This window comes from Lissotriton helveticus, chromosome 7, assembly GCF_964261635.1.
Source record: "Lissotriton helveticus chromosome 7, aLisHel1.1, whole genome shotgun sequence".
Lineage (NCBI taxonomy): Eukaryota > Metazoa > Chordata > Amphibia > Caudata > Salamandridae > Lissotriton > Lissotriton helveticus.
In genome coordinates, this window is record NC_136068.1 from 183709023 (window position 1) to 183731670 (window position 22648).

General features: G+C 44.1%; 1 protein-coding gene across 2 annotated transcripts in view; it reads right to left on the reverse strand.

Moving 5' to 3' along the window:
- ZNF335 (zinc finger protein 335) overlaps positions 1-22648 on the reverse strand; it is a 272021-nt gene that overhangs the window by 50107 nt on the left and 199266 nt on the right. For both annotated transcript variants that reach the window (XM_078651910.1, XM_078651911.1), the window contains exons 17-21: positions 20316-20410; positions 16129-16412; positions 4513-4648; positions 2967-3161; positions 2234-2376 (exon numbers count right to left, since the gene is read on the reverse strand). In XM_078651910.1, the coding sequence (XP_078508036.1) occupies positions 2234-2376; positions 2967-3161; positions 4513-4648; positions 16129-16412; positions 20316-20410 (853 nt within the window). The remainder of the gene's footprint in view (positions 1-2233; positions 2377-2966; positions 3162-4512; positions 4649-16128; positions 16413-20315; positions 20411-22648) is intronic.

A 22648-nucleotide genomic window follows, 5' to 3' on the forward strand; every position in this document is an offset into this window, starting at 1 on the left:
TTCTCTCGTTTGTCAACCAGGATGAGGTTGAATTAGTGGGCAATGTATGCTCATGCACCTGGTAATGATAACTACATCAAAGGTTCCTGCTATATAGTAGAAGTTACAAAAAAGAACAAAAGATGGACGGAAAGCAGAACAAATCAAGAAAAAAAATGATGGATTAATCCCAGATCTTTGACTGGACATGAATGTTTGATTTGTTTGGCATTCCGTCCATCATCTGTTCTTTTTCCTTTACTAGAAGTTACAACAATGGTACTGACCTACCTTCTGAAAGTGTCCATCTTTTGTACATCATGATTTAATATGGCACAATACAGAGATGTTTGAATTGCAGCAGTGTTGTTAAGCTGCCGCTGACATTGCTGTGCCCAACTTTGGGTTCCCCATGAGTCAAACAGGAGTATTCTCCAGAGCATTTAATTTCATTCAGAGGCAGGGAGCTGGAATGATTGCAGGAGTTTGCATGAGCCTCCTCACTTCTTCGCAGTTTGGGGTTTGCCTTGACTGATTTCTGGTTGTCTCACAAAGGTAAAAAAGGAAGCACTTTGTTCCTTGGGTAAGAATAGTAGGTTGAATCTATTGGCAGCACTTTCAGCCACACTATGGAACTTAGCGATACCTTCCAGTGGTGAGTCAGATGGAGGAAGGAGTCTTTCTGCAGCCTGCTGGAGCAATGTAGTACACTCTGGTGTGTATTCCAGCACCTTTCCTTCTCCCAACATCCTCAGCTACATCATCCTACATAGAGTAAGACTCGACTTGCATAAGGGCTGTGAATGGCAGCAGAAGGGTGGATTATACTAGTGCATTACCCAATGGTGGGAATAAGGGTGATGGTAAGGACTCCAGGTTCAAGTCTCTTCAGCTGAACATCCCAGGATTGTAGACAAATCACTTAATCTGCCCGTGCCTATGGGCAACGCATAGAGACCCTCAGGGGTGATTGTCTACGCTATAAAAAAAACTATATATATATATATATATATATATATATATATATATATATATATATATATATATATACATACACACACATATAAAATAAATAAATATATATGTATGTATATATATATATATATATATATATATATATGTGTGTATATATATATATATATATATATATATATATATATATATATATATATATATCCTCATTTCTAGACAGGAGAGGGTTTTAATTGTGGAAAGAAGCAGCAAGGACCTGCTTCTAAATTTGGCAGCCAAAGACATAGAAGAACAAGTTTACTTCACTCAAGCTCAGATTAAAGCGAAACTTAACCCCCAGTGAAAGACAATTAGGTAGACACTTCACATTAAAAAAATAGGGCACTAATCTTAAAATTTAAGCTTTCTTGTTAACGGGATGGGTCCAGAACATCATAGAGCCTCACTCACAAAAACCATGTCGAAAGACTTTGCATAATTAGAATGACAAATGGGAAGCAACATACGGACTACGCCACACATTATTAAAAACAGCACAAGACAAATAAGGGCAAAGTCACTTGCGCATAGTACAAAAAGACAAGCCTCAATCCTTATCCTCAAACACATAAGATACACGCACACACCTGCGATTAAACAAGGAGAGATAAGTGCATTCAATAACAATAGAAAATAAGAAACGTGCCTGGTTTGAAGTCTAAAAGATGCTTAAATTAAGGCTCACTCAGAGACATCAAAATCAGTATACCGCCTCACTCTGAGAAACCAGAAGTGATATGAGCACTGCGTTTGATTTACAGAAATAGGTCAGTTCCATTTTCACCTTCAAAAATGACCACTGCACATCCCTCCAATTCTGATGAGCTCAAAAAAGTTCTTCCCCCTTATGCAATAAATCATTATTCACTAACCCCATACATAAATCAACCTCAGCCAAAATCATCCATATCCCATAAACCTTTTCGGCCATGCCCAAAAAACACAAGCTATGCTCAGCCACCTAATCCAATTAATATGTACCCATGCCCTTCTCCAAATAAAACACCATTACCCTCGCCCTTAATCAGCATGAATGACATGCATTCACCTCAATCTACAAACTAACAGTCCCTTGCTATTTTCTCATTATTTACCTTAACCTTCCTTTCCTCTATACCCACCCCACGATCTCATCCTTCCTGTGCCCGTAAACTCACCTATGCTTATAAACAACACCATCTAGGTTTGGTCCTACCCTTTCCCACAATTAAGAGTTGGCCAAATTCATTCTGCACAGACCAACCTCTGCCCACATATCTGGCACACAAAGGGTTTCTCGTTTGTGTGGGTCAGCATGTGTCTCCTTAGGTCCTTCTTGTTCTTGGAAGCGAAGCTGCAATGTGGACATGTATGAGGTCGAAGATCAGCATGCAGGGATAAGTGAACCTAAGGGAGAGACACAGGAGTCAGTAATGAAAGGGTTCCATGTTGGGTAACAATAAATGAAGAGAAAAAACAATAAAAATAAAGTGAGACAAAATGGCTGAAAGAGGATAGAGAGAGTAAGAAAATGTACAGAGAGAGAATAGGGCCATTGGAAAAGGAAATACCCTCCGACGAGCGGAGATAGAATTAAGAATCTACACGCGGAAGGAGGAGGACGGTAATAAATGGCAGTGATGCAACTGCAGCCATGGGAACAGGTGGAGTAAGAAATGAAGGAGGAGAGATATTAAAAAAGAAAAGTAAAGTAAAGTAACGTAAAGGGAGATTGAAAAAGGTCAAATGCTTCAAAGAAAGCAAGATGATAATCCAGATAAAAGAAGGTTCAACAAAACTAACTCCAATGCTATTTATAGTTGACATGATTTCTTTTGAAAGCATCTATCATTCTATTGGTTTTCTTGGCAGTGGGTAGTCTGTATGGTCTGTGAAATTAATAATCTTGGCTATGACCATGATCCCATTGAGCACTAACCAAATCACCCAGCACCTAGAAATGTATCTTGTGTTACCCAGGGAGAAACTGTACTGACCTTGACGTCTGGCCAAGATGTAGCTGTGAACACGCAGTCTGAGCACTTAAATGTGCTGGGCCCAACATGAGCTCTTTTGTGGCTCTCCATCTCTGCTCGTCCCGTGAAAGTTGCACTACAGATCTTACAGGAGAACTTCTTGGCCACTGACTGAGGGGTGGAATTTCCTGGGGACAACTGCGGGTCTGTAGATTGCTGTAATAGAAAAAATGTTATTTTTTTTTTTTTAAAAGTGCAAAGAGAAGTGACAAAGATTAAAATGGGACAGTTAATAAAGCTCGAGCTACCTGGTGAAGGGAACAGATAGCGAAAAGTGAGCTTGCTAGAGAAACGATGTAAGCAAAGTGACAAGATCAAGAGAAAGATGAATGGGTGCAAGACAAAAAAATATATAAAAAATGGTTAAGGAGCCAAGAGACTAGGGTGTAAATCTATGTGAGACCGGCATACTGAGCTCTAACACTGTTAGAGATATGTACTGTCATCCACCCTACTGAAGCCGGTAACCGTTTTTAATTGGTCAGTATACAAACATGTGACCCCAAAAGAATTGAAGGCATAAAATGAGGTGAAAGGATGTGGACATAAAGGCTTAAGACATTGTCCCCCCACACCTCCCAATCAAAGTCAGCCAAATACACTTAACATTCCAGTTTGATTCACACTATTGAGGAACTTACAATGCAAGCTGATAAAACGAATTAGTACATGTATGCGAAGGTTTTTTATTGATCCAGCCAATCGCAACAGAAAGCAGATGGGGCTAACTGCCCTTATACATTTGTCAGCCCACTATGATGGTGTGGCTGTAACCTAAATGCAAAAAGACCCACCAGATTGCGATGGCGGGCGGTGTGCTGGTGGGTGGAAAGCCCGACCGCCACAAGTCTGACAGACATTTGTTACGATTGCCTGTCGGACCCGCCCACATCCTCAGAATGGTGGCGGTGCCTAGCAGGCACCGTCCGCCAGATTTGAATGTTGGATCCCCGCCAGCCTGAAAGTCTGGTGGGTATGTACTTTGGAGGCCCATTGCTGGTCGCCCTTGTGCAAAGGCTTGTGGATTTTGCACTTGGTGCACCCCTATATTTCCCTGCACCCGCGTGGTGCCTGCCATGTAGTGCAGGGAAAAGCAAAACCTGCATTTTTACCTTTGCGGCGGTTGCTGCAACCAGCAGCACCCGCCTCAATGTTAACACTGCCTTTTGCGGCCGTCGTGGTAGTGGCTGCATTGTAATCTCAGGAGCGGAACCGCCACCTTATAGGTGGCCGGTCCCCATCTCCGGGACGATGGCGGACGGACTGAAGTCCTTCTGCCATCGTAATGACCCCCTTAATTTGCTGCAGGGAAACCATGCTCTGGGGTACTAGAGCAGTCCATGAAAAAATGTAGTAGTTCATGAGTTTCTTTCAGAACAATCTGTTAACCATATGGCAACTCTTTTAAAAAACCAATCTCACTGGCATTGTCCTCACGCAATGCAACATAGGGATTTTCCAGTGTTGAGGGTAAGTAGCAGGATATATATTGTGGGCAAATGCCTACCTCAAAGTGATTAGCAGGTGTTCCTTGTACATTTGAAACCATGACATACTGACTGCCATGATCCTTCAGAGGTTCAGTCATCACGTTGTCACTCACCATCACTGCGTGAGAGGTCACAGCTTGGGACTCAGACTCACTGCAAATAATATAAAAAGTGAATAGATATTAGCGTGTATATATGCACACACAAAAATTGAAACACACAACATGGCAGAAACAATATAAGGGATCACCATTGAGGTGTGAGTCTATCACGATGAGGAACATAATGTGTTATGCAGTACATCAAATCAGAACAATACAAAAAATTACCACTTGGCATAGCATAAACCGCTCAGTACCAGAAACGACGGCACCTTTTAATAAAGAAATCATCAAGAGTAACAGTACCCATAATGCACTATCAAACCTCACAGCAGAGCATAAAACCAAAAACTACCACTGATGATAGAATAATTAAAATCTGAAGTACAATATTAATATCATGACACAATACATAAGATAGACAACAATGAAAGCAATCTGAGGAGCAACAAAGTTGGCAACAGGATTAACTGTGTGAAAATGTAAACATAACAAAGTACTAGAAATGACTGCTAAAATCAGCACGCATCAAAATCCAGCCAATACCCACATGAACAAGGATGCATCAAACTGCCAGCAATCAAGGCACAAAGCAACAAAAGCTTAACATCAGCAACTACACACCATGACAGAAGAACAAAGACCACCAAAGTGGCAAGTAGACATATCAAAATACTTGAAATAACCACGGAAATAGTGTACACAGAGTGCAAACCTCAGAATGACACAATACGTGAATCACAGGACCACAGATCATCAGACAGCAGTCTGTGCAGAATACCATAGTACAAACATATTGTGTTAAAAGAAGGTTGGTAAACCTCATAGTCTGCAAGTGTAGTGACAACACAGACACTGCAGCTGTATACGGAACTCAGAGTCAGGCTCTGTGGGGAAGCAACCCTTTTTATTCTGATCTCTATTGAGCCTCCCTGGGCATACTCACCCAGTCATCTCAATTAGGGCAATAAGACATGGTCAATCACCTGTTCTGCCATTGTACTGCATATGTTGTAGTGAGAACACTGGGTTGTGCTATAATGTACTTTAACTGTTTTTTCCTTGACCTGCTTGATATCTATTCCATGTTGTGTTAAATGTTGTTATTCCAGGATTAACCCAAGCTCTATGACGCATTTTATGTACACAAAGCTTGTCACTACTGCTCATTGTACATTCTCACTATGGGCTAGATGTAGGTAGCTAAACACCAGTCGGTAACGGCCGAAAATCGGCAATTATCCCGTTACCGACCGGTATTTAGCCTTTTGTAATGTAGGAGGCAGGTTTTAAGGATTCAGTAATTTACCGATTCCTTAAAATAAGGAATCGGTAAATTACCAAATCCTTAAAAGCTATGTAGGAGGTACTCAAGTGAGTGCATGTTAGCTGTAGGATTCGTTATTTACCACCAACTACAGGTTGGTGGTAAATACCGAATACCTTACATAAAGCATTTTTTTGCTTTTTTCTCAGTGCCATGTGGCAGACATACATGCCCTTACATGCAAGATTCAGGGGTGCAACTGGGTGTCAATGTGACACCCTGCCACCCTTGAATATGCTCCCCTATTACCGATTCGGTAATAGTGAATGGCTTCCCATTCATTCCTATAGGAATGAATGGGAAGGTGATTCCTTATTACAGAATCGGTATTACCGATTCGGTAATAAGGAATATTACCGAATCGGTAAATGTTAACGATTTATTACCTACATCACATTTACCGATTCTTAAATACCGAATCGGTAAAATTCGGTATTTAAGAATTGGTAAATTGTGATTACCTACATCTAGCCTTAGTCTTTGGCATTCCTGTGCATTTATTTATTTATTTATTATGCATCTTGTAACGCGCAAACTAAAACCCGAAGGTGTCAAGGCGCCTAACAAAAAGATCAAAAAGCAGGGCACAACTACGCATACGCTTGTACAAAAAGGCGTGTTTTGAGGGCAGCTCTGAAGGTCTGAAGGGAGGGGAGGGACCTGAGCTCTAATGGAAGATCGTTCCACCATTTGGGAGCCAAAAGGGAACAAGCAATGGAAATGCAATAGGTCTCGCAATAGAATAGTTAGACATTTTTCGTTTTGCAAATGGAAGAGTGGTGTTGCATGGATGAGTGGCGTTGCGTGGATGAGTGGCGTTGCGTGGATGAGTGGCGTGTGTGAGTGGCGTTGCGTGTGTGAGTGGCGTTGCGTATGTGAGTGGCGTAGCGTGTGTGAGTGGCGTTGCGTGTGTGAGTGGCGTTGCGTGTGTGAGTGGCGTAGCGTGTGTGAGTGGCGTTGCGTGTGTGAGTGGCGTTGCGTGTGTGAGTGGCGTTGCGTGTGTGAGTGGCGTTGCGTGTGTGAGTGGCGTTGCGTGTGTGAGTGGCGTTGCGTGTGTGAGTGGCGTTGCGTGGATGAGTGGGGTTGGAATGCAATAAGGATCGCATTAGAAAAGTTGTAGTTATTGTTCTTGTAAATGACATAATTTATTTATTTTTGCGATGTTAAAATTGCTATATTGATGGCTTTGTCATTTAGTGAGAGTGAGGGTGAGTGAGGTGTTGAGGGTGAGGGGTTGAGGGTGAGTGAAGGGGAGGCTGAGGGGATGAGGGTGAGTGAGGGTGAGTAGTTGAGGGAGGGTGAGGGTGAGTGAGGGTGAGGGTGAGGGGTTGAGGGTGAGTGAGGGTGAGGGTGAGTGAGGGTGAGTGAGGGTGAGGGTGAGTGAGGGTGAGGGGTTGAGGGTGATTGAGGGTGAGGGGTTGAGGGTGAGTGAGGGTGAGGGTGAGTGAGGATGAGGGTGATTGAGGGCGAGTGAGGGTGAGGGGTTGAGGGTGAGTGAGGGTGACTGAGGGTGACTGAGGGTGAGTGAGGGTGAGTGAGAGTGAGGGTGAGTGAGGTGTTGAGGGTGAGGGGTTGAGGGTGAGTGAGGGGGAGGCTGAGGGGATGAGGGTGAGTGAGGGTGAGGGTGAGTGAGGGTGAGTGAGGGTGAGGGGTTGATGGTGAGTGAGGCTGAGGGTGAGTGAGGGTGAGGGTGAGTGAGGGTGAGGGTGATTGAGGGTGAGTGAGGGTGAGGGTGAGTGAGGGTGAGGGTGAGGGTGAGTGAGGGTGAGTGAGGGTGAGTGAGGGTGAGGGTGATTGAGGGTGAGTGAGGGTGAGGGTGAGTGAGGGTGAGGGTGAGTGAGGGTGAGGGTGAGTGAGGGCGAGGGTGAGTGAGGGTGAGTGAGGGTGAGTGAGGGTGAGGGGTTGAGGGTAAGTGAGGGTGAGTGAGAGTGAGGGTGAGTGAGGGGTTGAGGGTGAACGGTTGAGGGTGAGTGAGGGTGAGGTGTTGAGGGTGAGTGAGTGTGAGGGGTTGAGGGTGAGTGAGGGTGAGGGTGAGTGAGGGTGAGGGGTTGAGGGTGAGTGAGTGTGAGGGTGAGTGAGGGTGAGGCTGAGGAGTTGAGGGTGAGTGAGGGTGAGTGAGAGTGAGGGTGAGTGAGGGGTTGAGGGTGAACGGTTGAGGGTGGGTGAGGGTGAGGTGTTGAGGTTGAGTGAGGGTGAGGGGTTGAGAGTGAGTGAGGGTGAGGCGTTGAAGGTGAGTGAGGGTGAGGGTGAGTGTGGGTGAGGGTGAGTGAGGGTGAGTGTGGGTGAGTGAGAGTGAGGGTGAGTGAGGGTGAGTGAGGGTGAGTAAGGGTGAGTGAGGGTGAGGGGTTGAGGGTGAGTGAGGGTGAGGGTGAGTGAGGGTGAGGGGTTGAGGGTGAGTGAGGGTGAGGGTGAGTCAGGGTGAGGGTGAGTGAGGGTGAGTGAGGGTGAGGGTGGGTGAGGGTGAGTGAGGGTGAGTGAGGGTGAGTGAGGGTGAGGGGTTGATGGTGAGTGAGGCTGAGGGTGAGTGAGGGTGAGTGAGGGTGAGTGAGGGTGAGTGAGGGTGATTGAGGGTGAGTGAGGGTGAGGGTGGGTGAGGGTGAGTGAGGGTGAGTGAGGGTGAGTGAGGGTGAGGGTGAGTGAGGGTGAGTGAGGGTGAGTGAGGGTGAGTGAGGGTGAGTGAGGGTGACGGTGATTGAGGGTGAGTGAGGGTGAGTGAGGGTGAGGGTGAGTGAGGGTGAGTGAGGGTGAGGGTGGGTGTTGTGCATACAAAGAAGAATGGTCGGGCTGGAAAGATGATTGACTTTGTACATAAGTCAACCATATTCTCAGAACTATTACAGGGAAGTCGTTGAGCATACGGGAAGGCGACTTGCAACATAAAGAGAGCAGCACGTGAATAGTTCTTCAGGTATGATTGAGGGGGTGAAAAAAAGGAGAAAGGGCAAGCTCACAGTGTGTGGTCAATAGTGCGTAAGATGGAGAGTACATGGGTGGAAAGGACAGGTACGATTGAAAATTGGGTTTCCCTCATTAAAGAAAACACAAATTGATTATTACCACGGCCCATTTGATAGAGTTGCTGTATCAATAAACCAGTGTTTATTTACCTAAAAAAGAGTTTAGAGATCCCTTTTTATGTTCTTATAACAAAACATGCACACCATGCGTTTCTTTGAATCTGTAGTAGAGCAACCCCAGTGGAAAGAAATCGAAATCAAAAAGATTTGGATGATATGCAGTCTTGCAGCAGAAGTGGAAAATATATTTATAACTTTATTTACAGGAATGGATTAGTGCTGAACGGGGACGATGGGTGAAGCTGATCACATTTTCACGGTATGTTAGCAAAAGGTATTTTGAAAGCCAAGGGAAAATAAACTTGGTACAAAACGATGTAAATCAGAGAAGAAAGAAAAAAGGCATCTGAGGGCTTACATTGTAGCGAATCAAGACAAGCGGCACAACAGTACGACAAACAGGAGATGGTGACTAAAGTTTCAACCATGAGGTTGGAAGGCAGTGAAGTGAAATGTGAGGAGGCACTCCGATTACCTCTTCAAATTGTAAAACAGACGGAGGGCATTGCTGTGGGGAGGGGGTGTAGGAGAAATGCACACGGTGGGCAGGGGAGGGGGCGGAGCGGGGAGAGCGGCATGTGGGTGTGAAGAAGCCGGGGCCTTTGAAGTGAAGCTAAGCTTCACTTCAAAAGGTGTCGGAGGAATGCGGCTGAGGGAACAGACGGCGATTGCGGCTGAGGGAACTGATGTGCACGCGCTTTTAAGCTCAATGCACATGCGCATTGAGCTTAAAAGTCACGGGCACTGCAAGGAATCGCCACGATTCCTTGCTTGTTAGTTAAAGGTTGTTTAAGCCGCAATAGGCTCGCAAGCTCGATGCGCATGCGCATCGACAGGCGAGACCTAAAAAGCCCTACCACCCCATCTGGCTTTTCGAATGCGAGGGATGTGGAGAAAAAGATGATTGGAGGAGCGGAGGTTCCTGCCAGGATTGTAGTAGGTCAGGATGGATCCAATGCCTGTAGGGCTACTTTTCGCCAAGGCCTTATAGTCCATACACATGGACTTAAAGACTATCCGCTCCTTTATCGGAAGCCAGTGAAGCTGCTTCCTGGCCAGCGTGGCCGAAGAGCGTCGGGGAAGATCGAGGACAAATCTGGCTGCCGCATTCTGGACTACCTGCAAGCGCTGCAGCTGACTCTTATTCAGTCCAGCATACAGCGCGTTGCAGTAGTCCAGACGAGAACCCAGAAAGGCGACAGCAAGTTGCCTTCTTGCCTGCAGGGAAAGGTAGTTCCTAATTTTCCTAAGAACGTAGATTATACCCCAACAGGTAGATACCGTCCTGTTGACCTGTTGGCACATATCAAGAATAGGGTCAATCATCACCCCGAGATTTTTAGCCGAGGAGGTAGGTTTAGGGCAGGACCCCAACGAGTCAGGCCACCACTCCATGGACCAAATGTCTTCCCTTCCGCCGAACACCATCACCTCGGTCTTCTCCCCATTCAATTTCAGTGAGTTGTAAATCATCCACTGGCCGACAGCCTCCATGCAAGATCTAAATCTGGAGGCTGTCAGCTCAGTTGACTGGGAGAGAGACACGAGGATCTGGGTGTCATCCGTGTAGGAGACTACCTCATCCCAAAAGATCTAATAAGTCTGGCAAGGGGGGTCACATAGATGTTAAAAAGGGTGGGACTGAGCGCCGACCCTTGAGGGACCCCACATTGCACAGACAGGGATGGAGATAGAAATTTTCCCAGCATTACCCTCTGCTCTCTATGATCGAGAAAAGAGGAGAGCAACCCCAGGGCTGCCCCCCGGACCCCAATCTCACCCAGTCGGGATGTTAAGACACGGGGAGATAGGGTATCGAAGGCAGCCGTGAGGTCCAAGAGGATCAGGAGGGATGTCCGACCCTCATCCACACTCATACGGAAGGAATCGAGCACCAGGGTGAGGGCAGACTCGGTGCTATGTTCCCTCCTGAAACCATGCTGGGAAGGGTCCAGGCAGCCCGAATTCTCCACAAAGGCAGCTAGATGCCCATTTAGATGGGACTCAAGCATCTTTGCAGGGGCCGGAAGCAGTGAGATGGGGCGGAAGTTTTTTAATACCCCGGGATCTAGGGAGGGTTTCTTAAGAAGAGGTTTTACCACAGCATTTTTCCACTGCTGTGGAAAGACACCCTCCCTCATTGCCCCATTCATGATCTCAAGTAAAGGGGGTAAAAGAGATCCTCTACACTGCTTCATGATCTTAAGAGGGCAAGCATCTAGCGGAGACCCTGACTTCGTTTTCTCAAGCAGCGTATCAAGATCTTGTAGCGAGAGCGGAGGAAAAGATTCCAGATAGCCGGCCAAGGGAAGCTCCGCTGAGGAGACATCCGGGACCACAGTAGCCGGTGGCTCAGCCGTTGAAAGCCTCTGTGACTCCAGGGAAGTATAGATGTCCGATATTTTGGACTGAAAGAAGAGAGCTATGTCATTGCAGAGCTCCTGAGATGGAATGACAGGATCGGGGACCTGAAGAGATGTGAGAGAGTCCACGATCCTGAAGAGCTCTTTGGGAGATGAAAGGGAGGAAGTCAGGGCCACAAAGTAGTCTTGTTTGGTCCCGATGACTTCCAACTTATATCTCTTAAGCAGGGTTTTATGAGCTTCCCTGTCTTTGAGATCCCAACTGGCATGCCATCGACGCTCCTGTCTCCTTACTTCCTGTCTAAGGAGTCTGAGTTGTTCAGAGAACCAAGGGGCTGATGGTCTTTTCCTGGCTGAATAACAGGACCGAGCCGGCGCCAGTTCGTCCAAGGCCTCTGTAAGAATGTTATCGTAATGCGGCACCGCCGAAGAGGGATCCATCTCCCGAATAGAAGACAAACTAGGAATCCACGGGTCAAAGGAGTGTTCCCCGATGTTTTTAAGATTCCTACGTACTTCAAAAGTACTCGGAACTTTCCTGAGAATTTCCTGGCTAAGGAGAGCCACGTTGAAAGGAACGGCCAGGTGGTCTGACCAGGAAAGGGAGAAAGGATCCGTTACTGACAGTCTCTGATCGTTAGAGAAAATCCCATCGAGCGTATGACCAGCTCGGTGGGTGGGTCCTTTCACCAGTTGGGTGAGTCCACATGCTGTCAGTGCTTCCAGCAACGCGGAGGTGTCATGGGACTCCAATAACTCTAAGTGAAAATTAAAATCACCCAGAATCGTTAGATTCTCACGCCCAAAGTAGGGCTCCAGGAACTGAAGCAGTTTTAAGCTAAAATCTGCTCTAGGACCGGGCGGACGATAGACCAGAATCCCGTTGAATGGAGAGATATAGGAGTCATGTAATGAGAAATACAACACCTGGATAGCATCCTTGGGGTCAGATAAAGGGATAGTATGACATTGAAAACTGTCTCTATGCAGGATAGCTAATCCACCACCGACCCGGCCTATTCTGTCCTGCCGAGTCAAGCAGTACCCATCTGGGACTGCTTCGATGAGGTCTGGACCCGATGAGTCCTTGGCCCACGTTTCCGTAATAAAAACCCATGTCGGGTTCTTCTCCAAGACAAGCTCCTTAAAAACAATGTTGTTTTTAATGAGTGAGCGCGCATTAAGGAGCAGGCAATTTACGCTCAGTTCACTAGGAGGTACTAGCGAGCGAGGCTCCCGAAGGGGGACGGGAGGGGCAGAATTCACGCCGGACGGGTCTATCTGGAAGCACCCACATTCCTTGAACACGGGGAGGTCTTCAGGAGTGATTCTATGGAAGCATGCATTTTTAAACAAGTGCTCTCTTATGTTGAAATTATTTATCCTGCTTCAAGATTACTGAAAAATGGATTTCCTCCTTGAATCCCTATACTATTGCTGTTCTTACATCCTCCAAATCATCCTTCTAACAACTGCCCAGGAGTCAGGGCACTGATAGTAGTTTAGGTGTTCGACTTCAACTGCACTGGATTTATTGCAGACCTTTTTGTTCTCCACTCTCAGCTATAACCTCCTTTGAATATTATGCTCTTACTGTTTACAAACATTATGCTATTTCTCCTCTAGTCGTCGCTGGGAGGGAGAATCCATTTAATCTTTTCATGATGACCCTAAGTGTGTGCTATCATCTCTAAATACAGTTCCACGCACTCTACTTGGCAGATCTAAATTTCATGATCTGTCTGTCTTTCCGGCTGTTATATCTTATTAAGGATTTCAACTAGTCTCTGAACTTCCTTTGTCCATCCTGGGAATATGTTTTGCTACATTCATTGATTTTTTTGTTCCGTCTATTTCATTTGGCTCTTCAGACTCCTCGTTTGCGACCGTGACCTACGTCCGGTATTGCCGAGCGATAATCCTTGAAATATTGTCTCAACTTCCTTCTCCTGCTGACATATGCCTTGGATTCTGAAACGGACAGTAAATCAAGCCCTGCACATTATACCTTTGACACATACGAACATGCTTGTTCATCTAAAGGACATGTAAGTATTCCCCTACTACTTGCTATACAGTGACCGCTCCTGCATGGATATTAGCGGGCAATTCAAAAGCTTAAATCCCAGCTACCTGCAGCCTTTTTTTTTTTAATCTCACACCTCTTAAAGCAAGGCTTTGACACCACAAAGGCTAAGGAAGAATACTTTAATGTCATTATTAGTCTCAATATTTCTTACTCTACGTCTCTTTTATACTTCACATCATCTCTTGGCTCCTGTACATCCTAAATCATCTTCACTAGTATTTCTGATAAGGACTTTCGCTTTTGCCGTGACCTTCATCAAGAATGACCTGGCATTCTGATGCAGCCAATAACGGAAGTTACTAGCTGCTTCAGGATTACAAGTGATGTAGGAATATAAGTTCAGACCTTGATATCCCACCTACTCAATGCATGCATAATGAAGTGTTCAAGTAAAAAGTTGCCTTCAAATGGGGAATGTCGAAATCAGAGCCTAAACACAGAGTTCCATGCATTATTCCCCATTCCAGTGCCTAACCTGGAATGGACTAGTAATGGTGCATTAATATACTGTATTATCGTTGATACATGGGATGTATTACTGTGCCATGTTCATGGGCCATTCATAATGAATACCCGCATGTCTAACACTGATCTGATCTGTGACTCTTTCCACACCTTTTCATCATCTGCATCTTCACTTATAGTAGCAGACTGCTCTCTCTGCAACTTAATGGATGATACCTCATATAGTGCTCTGTCTGTTCCTTAATTTTCCAATTTTACTTTGGTCTTTGATTTTGAAATTGACTTGTACTACCAAGGCAAACTCGACAGTCTATCGGATTCTCCACCAGCAACTCGTATTAACACTTCCTAGCCTTTATTTCTACAATTTATTTCTATATTGATGAATCTTCATCCGTTATCTGGTAGCTTTTCTACTTTACTGAACTCAGTTACTGTCATTTCACCTTCTCTGGATCTTTCCCTTGCGTCTATTATCCTACTTCTTTCTTGCCATATTTGTCTCAAGTCCTTAAACTCATTGTTCACAAACAGCTGTCACAATATATTTTATTTCATCATCTTTTACCCACTCTGTAGTCCGGTTTTGATCCTGGCATTCCACTGAACTACTCCTTTCATTGTGTCTTATTCTACTCTTCACTAGTGTCTCAAGAAACGTTTTTCGGTATTTCTGCTGCATTTGATACTGATGGTCACCCTAATCATCCCTTTTAGTCTTTCCGGTTGATTACTTTTGGTACTTCTGTTCCTATCTCTCAAGTTGCTGCTTATCAGCGTTCTGGATATTTCTTCCTCTGCTGTAATGAAGACTGATGTAGCTCACAAAGTCTGTACTTTGCTAATTTCTCATTACTTTATATACTATTCCTCTTTCATCCTTTCAATTTCTTTGAACATTTTTAAGCAGATGACTCTCAAATGTATTTTTAATGTTCAATGTTTACTGAAACTGGCATCTGGTGCTAAATTCTTTATCCAATCATTTACTCGACTTTGCTTGAACTATTACCGTCTTCCTATGCTGATCTGCCTCAATATGCTCTTCTGCTGTTTCAATCTAATCTCTACTCTTCTGTTTACATCTTATTGGGACCGAACACTTCTTTTCTTATTGCAACTTGTCTTCTTTGTTTACACAGGCTGGATATTTTGTATCTATTTCAGTGTCATCGCCTGTCTGAAGTATTTCAGATGATTAATTGGCTCCTCCATATCTTGCAGGTTTGCTCATAGTGTAAGAGTGCAGTGTGTAACGTTTTGTTTTAAAGTCTTCTAACTGCCCTCAAATCACTTCCACGAAATCAAGTTTTAGGTCCTTATCTGATGTAGGTCCTAAATTATGGAATGAGCTTCCACCTGCTATTAAATTTACAACATCTGATTCTGCTTCCGGAAGGCTAAAGAGTAATTTATTTAGTTTAGCATTTTGACACCAATGTGGAGGGCTTTGGTTTTGTACTTTTATGAGAGTATTCATGACTGGTGTGTTGGGGGAAAATACTCAATTCATTAAATAAACAATCAATAAATTAATGTACTTTCAAATATTTCTCTGTGAACCCAACTTAGTTGTTTTGGTCTTCTGCATTAAGTAAAGCATGCCAGTTGCAGTTATCTTACCCATCTTTGAATTGTACAACTGGAAACGGATACTCCTCTATTGTCTGTGCCTCAGACAGCTGCACCTATGAACGAGGGTTATTACGGCTTAAATGTACCAAACCAAGTTTTACTCTGGATTCTTATGTAGCAAATGTAAGTTTGTTATTTTGGATCAGGGTGCACGCTGTTGTGTGAGTAGAGTATTACTTATACTCATCACTGCATTTAAAGTTATGCTGCTCTCGGTTTATTGATCTTAATACAATCAAGTAGCTTGAAGGGTACATGCCAAAGTGCTGCTGATTAAATCTTCATCTCATGACAATACCTTCAAAACCGGAAGATGTGAAGCACACACGTATAATTGAGGGTTTGCCCAACTAATCTAAATTATGAATAATAATAACAAAAAATTCAAGCAGGATATGATATAAAACTTGACCTCTCATTAGGGAACAATGCACACTGTACAATATCAAAACCTACAACATGAATCCGTATACAGGTGCAATATAAACCCAATCGGCACACATGAAGTGATGAAAGCAATGCCCAGATTCATCAAGCGGTGACATCAATATCAAAAAAGAATTTCAGAGCTGTGACCTGTAAAGTGCAGTGGTCTGAATCTCTTCGGTTCTTGGAGTGATGATGCTGTACTCTGTCCCTGGACCAAAGGGGTTCATTGTAATGGGCTGCCGGTTGCAGTTTCCTATTGTAATTTCCTCATATTCTTCCTCCTGCAAGACAGTCTCTCCATGTTCATTCATGTGCAGCGTCACCACCTTCTGATGCTGAGGGGTTGATTTAAGAGCCTGTTCTTCCTGCTCACAAGAAGTATCTTCACCTGTCTGCATCTCCCCTGAAATACTGGACTTTACCACAGCCACCTATAACAGAGAAAATCACGAACATCACTGCAGTGAAATCCTCCATTTGACAAAACACACCTCAATGAATAGGTTTGTCTCAACAAATGATCACTGTACTCAACATATTCTCCAACATGGAATCCTCACCATCTTTCATGTTTTTATGGATTTCTCTTTGCTTGAAAGTCCCAAAAGATACCAATCACTGTAATCTCAACGCTAACAAAACATTTCCTGTCCACTGCATTATAACCATACTATTATTATAACAAACAATAAAAAATATGATACAACAAAAACATCTTGCAATTATATTTTCTTAACTATAATAAAATATGAACCTTGTAAAGGTATATTCTACTTCCATTACATCCTCTCGTACCTCCACATCATCAACGTAACTAATGCATCTTTCGCAAATTACCTTTTGAACTCTACATTTTCAACCTCGTGGCTAATCTCTGCACAATGAACATTCTCCTCGACCCCATATTACTATATAACTTCTACAAACATAGGTTTCTGTGGGGTTAAGCTAACTATTTAGCATTATTTATAACTGCTATGATATTCTCAGAGTTCCAGGGGGATACTGGATATATTCTGTATTTAAAACAATATATTTTTTCCTTAAAGTACATCATGCAGTGACTGCACACGGAGTTAGGCGCACACCTGTAATGCTAATAGCCATCCAACATCCAATTTGCTCTGATCCAGCACAGGTCCTCAGGTTTAGCATTTGTTCGACTGAAGGGAGATTTGAGAAAATTAGAGTTTATTGATCTCTATTTTCTGAAAAGCCACTTTCCCCCCTCTCTTCGGGATGTTAAGGAGGTTTCCAGGATCTCCTTGGGAAACAGAGAAGAAATAGTTGCTGAAGTGCTTCCTCCTTTTAAGGCATGTTCCAAATATGGATGGAAGAACACCAAGATGATGAGCTTCAAATGACCATTTAATCAAAACACCATGCTCTGGGCAAGCCAGGTTTTGCATAACAATGCCTCAAAGAACTTCATGGCAAAGAAGATGTAGGCAAACGCAAGAGAAAACTATATATAAAATAATATGGCTTTGAAAAAAAGAACGTCATTCTAGCATAAACCCTATGCTGAGGCTTCCAAAGTGCAGAGAGGGAAATAAAGCTCAGTCCCTACTTAAGCATACCTAGCATGTATCCCTATCATCCTCCCGACTGTACCGTCGGGAGGAGGATAGGAATACACACTAGGTATCCAGAGAGGGAGTATCTTGATGAAGGTGTGACTACAGGACTCCCTCCCCCGCCTCTCCATGAGGTATAATACCTAAAAAATGAAGGACAAGGTTCCTATAGATACTGAAGAAAGCAGGTTTGGACCAGGTGTCAATCGGGTATTGTATGCATGACATTGTGCGCAGTATGTAGGGAAGCACTATAGGGACATATTGGGTTCAGTACGGTCCTGAAGAAAGCCCAGGACCCTTCAAGGGGCCGAGACAGGGCTGAAACATGTCGAACTAGTGGACAATTAGCACCATAACAGATTGTCCTATACTTTATGTTTTTAATTATCGCTCCACCACCGACGAATAAAAATTAAATAAATGACTGGCAGGTGGTAGGGATTTTTATCTGAAACTCCCTTTCCTCTTTTTCACCTTCGTTTCCTACTAATATTGGAACTATAGCCCTAGTATGGGCTCGTTCGCCATTAGAGGATTCTTTGGCGAACGTGGGATGGCCGATGATGAAGGTTGACACCAAGGAGGTGTGTGAGGCAATCCTGTATATTTTTTGCGCATAAGTGTGCTGGTCCAAAATATTGGAACGTGTTAGTAGAAAGAACAATTCCTCTGTGAAGGTACACCTACATAGTAAGGTGGGATGAAGCCACATAAGTGGGCTTGATAATTGAAGGGTCTGTTTGAACATTGAAACAATTTTCAGTTCGAGCACCTTGTTCAACAAAGTTATAAATGTCTGAGCAAAGACCAGCAAAACTAACCTAATGTTCGCTTTTAGAGTAGTCAGCCATTACGAGAAAAACACAAGGTTCTGAAAAGTGTGTTTAAAATCAACACTCTCATCAGTCAAGGGTGCCTTAATGCCTGATTAATACATCTGAGAAGAATAGACCAAAGGAGACGTAGGCTTAATCTCAGAGAAGACAGTAGGTTATGTATCAGTTGTTACAGCAGCAGGAAATCCATAATGATTTCTCTTTTTCTCCTTTCCATTTGTCAATAATGTTCTGAGAATGCGTCCTCTTTGACATCTGACTAAGACAGTCTCTGCATTGTGAAAGATTACAATTTCTTGGTGAAGGATGACCGAATAATAAGGCTCACATTTTGTAGAAACCATGTGTGACTGTTTTCTGTTTCAGTGAACAAAACTAAGAGCATATTGCTGGGCACACTCAGGAAAATGTCTTGCACCATTTGATAATGAATTAGTCATTTCTTCTGTTCTTTCTGTTGCCAGGTGAGGCCATCGCCTAATTTCTTTTTAAATTAGTTTTTTTCTTTGAAAAAACAAAGTGGATTGAGAAACAAAAGTCCAATTCTTCAAACATGGAGTACTGCCTTTAAATAGTATTCGAATCGGAGGCCCATGAAATGCAGATGGGGGCTTATTACACTGGAAATCACCTTGACTTGATAACCAGATTCCTGAGTCAAATCAGTAAATTAACCCTGGAAAAATCCGGAAAGAGTGATTCACTAAAAAAGCAGCCAAACCTAGAGCTGGGACAAGTATAAATTAACGTTAGCACTCCGAAGCTAGCAACTTGTCCATTGTAGCCACTCTAAATGTGTGTAATAAAGATTGATGATTTCTTCAATCCTTAAATAAATACAGGCTGAACTTAATTTTAAATACAATGATTTTTATGAGGTGGCTCTCTCCAGATTTAACTGTCACATCTTCCTCTTTACCCTCACAAACTACTACTGGTGTAGGCTATCAGAAGGTTTCAGGCTCTGATCTAGATTACTGTACAGTACAGGATTTCAAGGAAGCCCCAGTCTGTCAACTTGTTATTCATTATTTGACTACAGATATTAGCGCCTCTTTAGGGTCCGGAGCAGTTTCGCCTGATTTGATACATCTAGTGGTTACCTCCCTCTCAAAAAAGCCTCAGGCCAATTCAGAAGGTCTCTCAAACTACGGCTAATTTCAGTCCTGCCCTTTCTGGCCAAACATCTAGGAGAAACTGAGAGCACAAGACCATCTTATTGTTGCAATGAACACTTACCTGGCTTTCATGGTCTCCACAGCACTGAATCTGTCACCACAGAAATTATGGATAATTTTCAGAGAGGCTGATGTGACGAAGCCGGAGTCCTTAGTTATTTTATTACATCTACTTGTTGACCACAACGCACTACTTGAAAGACTGGACTAATATGGAGTGAAGGATACTGCCCTTGCTTGGTTTGAATTCTTACTTTCTGGCTTCATGCAGGCAATTAGTCTTGGCACCTACATCTGTAACTTTGTCCCTTTCTATCGCTGCGTAGATGGCACTGTACTAATCCTATGATTAAAAACTTTGATAGAAAAGCGGACATTTAAGGTGAGCAAATTCAGTGTGTCGCTGGTGTTGTGGGGGGATCTGTATAGGAGAGCTGCTCTCTGCTTCTTTTTATGGAAATATATATATATATATATACCGACACACACACACAGATATACAGAAAGATCGATAGATAAATACACATAAATATCAAAGCATGTTTGATTTTTAAAATACATTTTATTCATGAACACAACTCACAAAATAGTTTCTGGATCTTGCTGTACAGACGGGGATATCCTAAAAGTTATGATTATGTTGAGAAATACCATGATGGAAACTTAAAAATATACACAAGTTACCTGTCCTTCCGCGTCCCAATTCCCCAACATGGCAGGTGAATCTTTGACTTTTTTACCTGTAGTGGGCCGACCCCCAGTTCTCTCTGAGCTCCCATGTTCAACAAGAGATCCAATGCAGCCTGTGTGGCCAGCTCAGCCGACTCGCCTTCCGCTACAGGACAAACAAATTGAATAATCAACACAAATACATATAGTAGAAAGATTCAGATGCCTCTGGTTAGCACTTTAAAATAATTGAGACATTCTAAGTTAGCAACTGCCACAGGCTTTATATGTCACCAAAATACTATGCAGCAGTTTAATGTTAAAGGAAATACATTTTGAAGTGACATCAATGGATATTATGAAAATGACTGAGTAGAGAAAGTGAGGAGGAGGAACACGCTTGAAAGAAGTTAAGGGAACTTACAAACAAATGCCAGAGGGAAGAGGGTTTTGAAGAGAATTTGTATTTATTTTTTTTAAACTTTTTATTAATTTTATAACAGAAACACAAACACAAACAACTTGCAAGGAACAAAGAAAAAGAGAGACAGCAATATAAACAAAGTTGCAGTACATGGTGTGTGAGCGGGAAGGTCAACCAATGAGCGTTTGTTTCATCGAAAAAGTCTCGCAGGGGGGGGGGCAGAAGGAACAAAATGTAATCAATACACAGTAGTAAGTGGAGGAACCCAGGGGTTACGGGGACGTAGGTGCAACATCTGGGTCAGGGAGAGGGGGGGTACATATATCGCCACGATAAGTGTTCCACTGAGTCCATATCTTCCCCCATTTGCGGGGGGTACCCCGAGAAATATACACAGTCTTTTCCCTGAACATGCACCAGTCCATATTTTGTTTCCATTTCCGAAGCCCGGGTGGTCCCTGAGCGCCCCACAGTTGCGCAATGTCTCTTTTGGCGATCATATTGCCCAAGGTCACCCATCGAAGCTGCGGTGCGGAGTAATCGTTCGGTTCCCATACATTCAGCAAGCATCTCCTAGCCTCCGGCACCGATCGCACCCCCGTAACCTCACTCATCACCTCGTGCACACGAGTCCAGAATCGCACTATCTCAGGGCACGCCCAGATGATATGTAAAAAGGTGCCCAGGAGACCGCATCCACGCCGACACAAACCATCCACAGAGAAACCCATGTGTACCAAACAGGGACCAGTCACATACACTCTATGCAGGATTTTGAGTTGCACAAATCTAAGACGCGCCTGGATGGCCACCTCCTTAGGGGAGGAGATCGCCGCCTGCCAGTCCTCATCGTCCAGCTCCAGCCCATCACCAATCCAGACCTCTCTAAGGCGAAACAGGAGATCAGACCTGGAGTTGATCAATTTTTTATAAATAAGCGAAATCGTACTATCAGGAACATGGCCGTCCAGTACCCTGTCCTCAAGCGGGGACGACTCCGGAATCTACACACCCGAAGGGAAAACCGAGAGCACCGCGTGGCGGACCTGCGCATAGCGAAAAAATTCGCGATCGCTCAGAGCATACTCGGTTTTCAATTCCTCAAACGTCTTCATTCTCCCCTTAGTCCAAACATCATCAATCCTGCTAATACCGATCAAGTCCCACCTATCAAACCCCTTCAACTGCCAGAGTGAGCCAAGTCTATCAGACGCATACAGTGGGGTAGCACGAGTCAATTTATCAGACCACCCAAGCGCCATGGAAGCATGTCTCCACACCTGGATAGCCGTCCTAGTGGGGCCCGTCACGTTTCGAGGGGTAAGTTTCGAGTAGAGGGCTCTATTATAGTCACCCCCCGATAACAACCATTTGTCCATCGCGAAGGCCGGATTCGGCAAAGGGCCATACATGCAATGATTTATTGCCCCCAATTGAGACGCCCAATAATAGCGACGGATATCAGGCAAAGCAATTCCACCGTCGTACCACGGGAGCGACAGTTTAGCGATGGCAATCCGGGGCCTACCTCCCCACACCAGTTGTCTCTGTAAACTCTCAACCTCACGGAAATATTTAGCCGGGACAACGTCAAGTGTGTTTTGCAATACGTAGAGGAAGCGGGGCAGTGACATCATCTTAAACAAAGCCGCTCTACCTAGGGGAGAGAGAGGAAGTTTCCCCCAAGCGACAACATCTGCCCGAAGGCGCTGAAGAGGGGGCAACAAGTGACGGTCAAACCGCAGTTCAGGTTTCAGGGTGATAAAAATGCCTAGGTATTTAAATCCATCTCTCACAATCGCGATAGGACAACCACTTGGCAGAGGGGGGGCGTCTCCCGACAGGACGTATACACAGGACTTCGACCAATTGATGACAAGACCCGAGTTTTTACGAAAGGACGTTAAAACATCGAACAATACAATGAGGGATTTACGGGGAGATGTGAGATACAGCAGAATATCATCAGCGTAGAGAGAT